A 9,010-nucleotide genomic window follows, 5' to 3' on the forward strand; every position below is an offset into this window, starting at 1 on the left:
AACAAAATGAAAAACAAAATTTTTCCGCCAAATAATTTCTAACAAATTTTCTCGCCAAAATTTTTTTGAAACAAATTTTCCGCCAACAAGAATTTACAAGGCCTTTTTTGCAACCAAACACTAATTATAAATTAACTCTAAAGTTGGTAGCCCAAATCGGAATTTACAAGGTTTTTAAGGTTTTTAAGGTTTTAAACAATTTAATTTATTTTTGCGGGAAAATATAATTTCGTAGTTTTAGCTTGAATTTTTTTCATTTTTTTGCGGGAAAATTTTCGACTTTTGACGGAAATTTTTTTATTTTGGCAGGAATTTTTTTTATTTTGGTAACTATGCATTCTTAATGTCATTCAAAAAAAATGTAATTTGGTCATTTTGTAAATTAAAAGGGTAGTTTTGAAAATGATCAACATAGAGTAGTATTTTTGAAAAGGACATGGAAAAATGGGCATTTTTGAAAATGTCTAATTCCATCTCACTTTTCATATTTTCTTTCTTTGATGATTAATTTTCCATTTATTATTTTATTTAATTTCAATAATTTCCATTATAACAGGAAAGTTAATTAAAAAGGAAAAATGAGATATATGTATGTTTGTATAAAATATGAGTTTTTAAGTTTGTATCACATAAAAGCAGTCACAAAACTTACTTAAACTGACCCAAATATATGACATTAAAAGTAAACGACGTTTGTTAAAATGATGCTAAAATACTTAACGACATACATTATTATGACGATTTTTAAATTGACGCCAAGAATTCTTTGGTTTTTTATCTGTAGCTATAGCCTATGTGTTTTTGCAGAATTCGTGATACAAATCTTGCTTTGGTATGCATTATAAGTAACTTAATTTAACGTCTTTTTGCATTATAGCTTTACATTTTTCATTTTACATGTTTCCTTTTTAAAACTTAATAAAATAATATCAAGTTTCAGTAGATTACATTATATCTTTAAACTAAATATTATTTTTAAAAAATTTATGATTTTGATCATCTTAACTATACATTTAACTCATTCAACTGACAAATTATACCATCAAAATATTTCTACAATTACGTGGAGATATGTATTGTAATAAAAGGAAAAAAATAATATTTATAACAAATGTGATTAAGTTACTAAGAGTTTGGTGCATGATACTATTTCATAATTAATATATTATTAATTTCTTAAATTAAAAAGATTTTAGTGGAGCTGACTAATTGAATTTTCGACTCAATTAATGAAAGGAAACGTTCTATGATTTCTAAATGTGTAATAATTAATGTTTATAAAAATTACATTTTTTTTTAAAATAAAATGTTAAGTAAATGAATCAATTATGTGATAGTAATTTTTTAATAAAATAGTCAAATATTTTTGTAACTATATATAAAGAAAGACAAATCAAATACAATGTACAAAAATTGTGTGAATTTTTTTATATCAATTATGCGATAGTAAATTGATAATATTTTGGTAAAAAAACTTCGATCGAAAATTAGATTTAAACATACATGTCATATTTACCAAATTTAGATTTTTTTGGAATGTACCAAATTTTTGTAAAATTTATTGATAAAAAAAAACAAAAATAAATAAATGAGGACTTGTGTCATACCAAGAAAGAGCCAAATGTCGCAATATTAGTTAAAGTTAAAAATACTTTTTCATACTAAAAGAATATACAAAATGGGTCTTTTTGCAATTGCCCCCAAAAAATCCTACATTTTCAAATTATTTATTTATCAAGTTTACAAACTAAAAAAACAATATTTTACCGTGTTTCCATTGCGTTTTCTAGAAATTATGTTTACGTGTAGCATTTATTCGTGCAAGAATTTCCGTTTCTGAAACAGGAGAAATAACTGGGAGAGAGTTACCCTGCATCATAGCTTATAATTAATTAGCAATAAAGTAAACTTGGGGGATGGGTTGCAAGAATGGAAAAACGTATTTTTCATACCTGGACAATTACAATATGTTGAATTCATACATTGGACTATTGACTGTGATTAAACATACATGTAGTTTTAAAATATTTGAATTTCGTACATGAACTTTTGATTTTGTGCCTAAATATACATAAACTTTTTATTTTGTGCTTAAATATACATAAACGTGTTTAATGAGTAACTCTGTTAGTATTTCCGTTTAGTCACTATGATGTGGAATCCACATGTACAGAAATAATGAAACGACGTCGTTTTGGATGGAAAATTAAAATTGAAGCAAATCGACTAAGGATACCTTCGAACCCACGACCTTTCACATACAGAAGAAAGTTAAATATCACTAAGCTACATAAACTTTTGGGGAGAAATGTCATTAAAAGCCTGAACTCTTCATTTTTGTTGAATTAAAGCCTGAACTATGTATATGGTGAATTAAATCACGAATGTTTTGCTGACTTACCTTTTAAATCTCCAACTTTTGTTGACTCAACCAATTTAAGCCCGACGTTAACTCACTATCGGAGAATTTAAACGCGGTTAAGTTTCTGTCAATGCAACCGTTAGCAGGTAAACCACAGTCGTTTTAAGCAAAAGGAAAACCCCCAAATCATAAATCAGGTTCTCTTTCTCAGAACCCTAAAAATTAAAAACCCCCAAATCGCAAATCCTCTTCTTCAATTCTTCGATTTCATCTCTTCTTTTAAATTGTTAAGTAATGGTGAAGAAAAAGAAGGTCTCTACGCGTCGTCCTCCTAAACGAAAGATGGTTGATGTGGAATCGACATGTGACAAAGTCGGATCGTCTGCTCCGATATTGACTGCTCCCGAATTGACTGCTCCCGGCTTGACCTGTCCCGAATTGACTGATGGTGTAGGGAATGCTCTTGTAGTGTTCGCTGGTGATGCTGCTGGTGAGGAAAACCGTGACAACGTTAGTGAAGATGACTATGATGTTGTAGGCGACGAAGATTGCGATGGTATTGGGCATGAAGATAGTGGCGAGATAGATAGAAATTGTCTTGGTTTAGAAGAAGTTTTTTGTGAAGAGGCAGCGAATCAGTTTGGAGAGGATGCGAGAGATGAGGAAGACTTGACCGATGCAGATAGTGGAGATGATAATTGGGAAGAGGAGAAGATTCAAGATCCTCTATCTGATAGTGAAGACGAGGATAATGTTGAAGGCGATAATGTCGAACTTGAAGAACTTGAAGAGCTGCTGCATTTAGGGAAATCGTTTAGTTCTCCAGATGATTTCAAGCTTGGTGTTTTGAGGTACTCTCTTAAAACTAGATATGACATTAAGTTGTATAGATCGCAAGCTATGAAGATTGAGGCAAGATGTACTTACGTTGACGAGAAAGGTAAATGCCTATGGAGATGTTATTGTGCTTATGATAAGAAGAAACACAAGATGCAGATATATCGGTATGATGGTAAGCATAGATGTGTGAGGTCAGGTTACAGTCACATGCTAAAGCGAGGAACAATAGCTTGGTTATTTTCAGAGAGGCTAAGAAAAAACTCAAAGATTACCAAACAAGAGATGAAAGCAGAGATTAAGAGAGAATAGAACCTGGAAGTTAGTGAAGAACAATGCTCAAAGGCAAAATCTAGACTTAGGCGAGAATCGAGTGCTGGTCATCAAGAACACTTTTCACGCCTTTGGGATTATCAAGCTGAAATTCTCCGATCAAATGCATGGAAGCAAATATGTAGACCCATATTAGGAATAGATGGTGCTTTCTTGAATTGGGATATAAAGGGACATCTATTAGCTACAGTTGGAAGAGATAGAGACAATAGGATAGTCCCAATTGCTTGGGCAATGGTTGAGATTGAGAATGATGACAATTGGGACTGGTTTATGAGGTTGCTCTCTTCTAGTTTGGGTCTTGGTGATGGAAGCAAACTAGCTATACTATCCGACAATTAGGACTGGTTTATGTATGTTAACACAACAATTTCCTGGTTTATGTATGTTAAATTTAAATTTCTCGGTTAATATAGGAACCAAGGAATGCATTGTTTGGACAAGGACAAGCACAGTCGCAAGAAGAATCACAACCACAAGCAACACAGTGGGAACCTCAACAAGGCTCACAACCCTCGCAAGGATCACATATGCCAGCACCACAATGGGAACAACAAGCACCACAGAGACAACCATCGTTGGGAGGCTGGACATCATGGTTTCAATGCTCAAGTTAGGATGTATGATTTATTTTGCAGTTTGTAGACCGTGAGTTATGTTTCTTTTGTTGTCACATGAGTTATGTTAGACCATGAATGATGTCTCTTTTGTTGTTTAGTTACTCTTTTATTTTGAATGAACCATAACTCTGTCTTTTATTATGAATGAACCATGTGTAGCTCTTTCAACGAAACAAACTGATTTCATTACCAACCAAACAAACCAACGTACAAGTAAACAACACTTATAGCCGAGAACAAACTTGGGTTGTTTTACTTCACCAACCATTAGGTAAACAATGAAAATTGTCATTATACAAAGCCACAGAACACACAATTTTCACAACAGTTTAAGCTTGTAGATGTCTCTTTTCCTTTGCATTGCACCTTCCTTCAAATCTTGCATAGCAACATTGAGCTCAATTAACTCAGCTTTGGCTTTGACAATCTCATTTGCCATGATTCATAGTTTAGGTAGTGCATCTTCAACTTCCTCATAGAGGGCATCCTCGACCCACTTAAAAAGGTGACCCTAATGCATAACAAACAAAATTACCATTACCATAACACAGAGAAACAAAATAACAAAAACCATGAGCTTGAACTTACATCTCTCTTGCTTGTCATGGAGCTTGCATCTCGCTTGCTGATGCAACGGAAGAATGGACGGCCAGGATTATCTTGAGTTTTTGATGTAAATTTGAATACACTTAATCCACAAACACACTTCGAGGGCAATCCACGACCACCAATTATCACTGATGTCTCCGAGCTAGAACTCATAGTAATTGGAAAAATAAATCAAAATCGGTTGAAAGTGAGAAGATATAAAGAGGTATCGAAAAGAAATAGAGACGAATCGAAGAATTGAAGAAGAGGATTTGCGATTTGGGGGTTTTTAATTTTTAGCGTTCTAAGAAAGAGAAACTGATTTACGATTTGGGGGTTTTCGTTTTGCTTAAAACGATTGTGGTTTACCTGCTAACGGTTGCATTGACAGAAACTTAACCGCGTTTAAATTCTCCGTTTAGTGAGTTAATGTCGTGCTTAAATTGGCCGAGTCAACAAAAGTTGGAGATTTAAAAGGTAAGTCAACAAAACATTCGTGATTTAATTCACCATATACAAAGTTCAAGCTTTAATTCAACGAAAATGAAGAGTTCAGGCTTTTTATGACATTCTCCCGATTTTGTAGTAACTTCAAAATATATATATATATATATATAACAATGACGGTTCATCTTCTTCAATCTAACCCCACATCTTCTTCCTCGTAGTAACCATGGGAACTATACCCAGAAATTAAACTGTTCCAATACACAAGATCTCTACCCAACAATCCCATTCTGGAATACATATCCACAACTGCATTACCTACATACAAATCCGATTCAAAACCCATCTCCAGCATCTGTTCATAAACCAATTCTCCAATCTCGCACATGCTTTGATAACCGAAGGAAACATGTACTCATCAGGAGAAACCTTGCTTTCCTGGAGAAACTCGCCAGAAAACAGAGAGGGAAAAGGCATGTGGGGTTAGAGAGAAGAAGAAGATGAACCACCATTCTTGTTATATATATAGATATTCGTTGTAATTGTAACAATAGGTTATGTAGCTCAATGGTATTTAGCTTTCCTTTGTACGTTGAAGGTCTTGGGTTCCATGGTAGCCTTAGTCGATTTGCTTCAATTTTTAAATTCCAATATAATTTAAAACGACGTCGTTTCATTATTTCTGTACACGTGGATTCCACGTCATAGTGAATTAACGGAAAGACTAACAGAGTTACTCATTAAACACGTTTATGTATATTTAAGCACAAAATCAAAAGTTTATGTATATTTAGGCACAAAATCAAAACTTCACGTATGAAATTCAAATATTTTAAAACTACATGTATATTTAAACACAATCAATAGTCAAATGTATGAATTCAACATATCGTAATTGTCCAGGTATGAAAAAGACGTTTTTTGCAAGAATGGGCATTAACTTGAACTTATTTAGAAACATGTCGGTAGTCTCATTTTCTTGAATGCTTTATCAATTTGTACTCTGTAGTATCACTGATACAAAGTAGTGTGGCCAAATTAAGATGCACAAATTCAGTATACGACACAAAATCACACCAAAACCCTCTCCTGTGAAAACCAAGAAAAAAGGACTAAACCAAATCAACACACAGCAAACATGAAATGAAAAAGAAGACCAAAGCGTCTGCACAAGAATCTCATGAAGAAACTTAAAACTGATAAACACAATCTTTCAAGGCTCCACAACATTAGGATCCAACCCTCTCGCCTTCCTCGTCTTCCCCACAAACAGATCCTTGGATTTGATCAAACCAGGAACGCAACCCGAGATTGTCAAGAATGGGAACTGAGCCACTGATTCCTTTCTTCCTAAAGATATTATGGCAATATCTGGACCAGGCTTGTAACTCGACATCTTCTTCTCGTTCCCACCAGACATCAACAGCTTTATGTTCTTTGTAGCCACAGAGGCGTGTTTCTCAGCAATGTAGCCTTGTTTCATCTCCTGTCATAGTAATCACATATATCAGCTGACATGTTATAGTAGTTAAAGAAAGAAGAAAAACACTCTGATACTACTAAATATGCCACAACACTTACCGGGACATCAGTAATATCACCAATTGCGAATACATTCTTGCGACCCTTAACTCTCAAGTACTCATCAACCATCAGCCTTCCTTTGCCATCCAAGTTATCTTTCAGAAGAGTTCCCTTAAGCCATTCTGAAGACAAAGGTTTTCCAATGCAAAGGAAGTGGCAATCTGCGTGTATCGTTTCACCTCCTGATGTTTTGTATGTTTTATTTCCGTCCGAAGCTGATTTCAAATCAACCCTTTGGTTCAATAGCACTTCAACTCTCTTGGATTTCATCCAATCCAATGCCTTGTCTGCAGCTTTTTGGCCAACAAACTCCAGCAATCTCGGTCCATTGTGTACAATAGTAACCTTCTTCTCTGGGAAATCAACAGCTATTTCCGCAGCAAGCTCCACACCCGACGGGCCTCCACCAACAATCAGAATCGACTCAGAGGACTTGATCTTCTCATACTCTGCAACCAAATAGTTCCAAGTGTAAGCAAACATAAACCAAACCATCCATAGTTCCTCGGATACAAGTTCTACATCCTAATTCACAAAGCTTATTTACGCACAAGAACTCAATATCTAAGCTAATAGTTAGCACAGGACAGAGTACGCTTGCTTCATACTTGAAGCATTCTCAAAACAAACAACAAAACTTGTGCAAATCGAAGAAAGATCATATACCTGCTTGGTATTGAGAAAGCTTCTCTTGCCTAGTTTTGGGAAGCACATCATTGTGACCAGTAGCAATGACAAGGTAATCATAACCAAAGACAAGCCCATCAGCGGTAACAACATCAGTGTCTGTGATATTAACAGCTGGAGAAGTCACAACACGACCGTTTTGTAAATACTTCTTGTGGTTTATCACTGATCTTTCAGCAAAAGATGGCTCCACCATTGACCTTAAACTTGCCCATGTAATCTCAAAATACTCCTTCCTATTATTATTACCAAACACATTTTACTAATCAAATTAAGCCATGTCCTAATCGAGATTAATCAAAGATTAAGACAGAATAAAATCAGAGTTTATTCTGTAATCTAAGATTAAAACGATGATTAAGAATTAATAAACAAGCTTACGGATCGATGAGGGTGAGATCGGAATCGNAGGCAAGATGTACTTACGTTGACGAGAAAGGTAAATGCCTATGGAGATGTTATTGTGCTTATGATAAGAAGAAACACAAGATGCAGATATATCGGTATGATGGTAAGCATAGATGTGTGAGGTCAGGTTACAGTCACATGCTAAAGCGAGGAACAATAGCTTGGTTATTTTCAGAGAGGCTAAGAAAAAACTCAAAGATTACCAAACAAGAGATGAAAGCAGAGATTAAGAGAGAATAGAACCTGGAAGTTAGTGAAGAACAATGCTCAAAGGCAAAATCTAGACTTAGGCGAGAATCGAGTGCTGGTCATCAAGAACACTTTTCACGCCTTTGGGATTATCAAGCTGAAATTCTCCGATCAAATGCATGGAAGCAAATATGTAGACCCATATTAGGAATAGATGGTGCTTTCTTGAATTGGGATATAAAGGGACATCTATTAGCTACAGTTGGAAGAGATAGAGACAATAGGATAGTCCCAATTGCTTGGGCAATGGTTGAGATTGAGAATGATGACAATTGGGACTGGTTTATGAGGTTGCTCTCTTCTAGTTTGGGTCTTGGTGATGGAAGCAAACTAGCTATACTATCCGACAATTAGGACTGGTTTATGTATGTTAACACAACAATTTCCTGGTTTATGTATGTTAAATTTAAATTTCTCGGTTAATATAGGAACCAAGGAATGCATTGTTTGGACAAGGACAAGCACAGTCGCAAGAAGAATCACAACCACAAGCAACACAGTGGGAACCTCAACAAGGCTCACAACCCTCGCAAGGATCACATATGCCAGCACCACAATGGGAACAACAAGCACCACAGAGACAACCATCGTTGGGAGGCTGGACATCATGGTTTCAATGCTCAAGTTAGGATGTATGATTTATTTTGCAGTTTGTAGACCGTGAGTTATGTTTCTTTTGTTGTCACATGAGTTATGTTAGACCATGAATGATGTCTCTTTTGTTGTTTAGTTACTCTTTTATTTTGAATGAACCATAACTCTGTCTTTTATTATGAATGAACCATGTGTAGCTCTTTCAACGAAACAAACTGATTTCATTACCAACCAAACAAACCAACGTACAAGTAAACAACACTTATAGCCGAGAACAAACTTGGGTTGTTTTACTTCACCA

The 9,010-nt window shown here is 34.9% G+C and overlaps 1 protein-coding gene across 1 annotated transcript; it reads right to left on the minus strand.

The window, feature by feature from the left end:
• LOC104790678 (apoptosis-inducing factor homolog A) lies at positions 6,154 to 7,866 on the minus strand (the record flags this gene model as incomplete). Its single annotated transcript, XM_010516458.2, is given in 4 exon segments — positions 6,154 to 6,673; positions 6,769 to 7,220; positions 7,438 to 7,694; positions 7,840 to 7,866. Coding segments are annotated over 4 exon segments (1,009 nt in total), but the record flags the coding sequence as incomplete, so codon positions are not given.

This window comes from Camelina sativa, chromosome 6, assembly GCF_000633955.1.
Source record: "Camelina sativa cultivar DH55 chromosome 6, Cs, whole genome shotgun sequence".
Taxonomy (NCBI): Eukaryota; Viridiplantae; Streptophyta; class Magnoliopsida; order Brassicales; family Brassicaceae; genus Camelina; species Camelina sativa.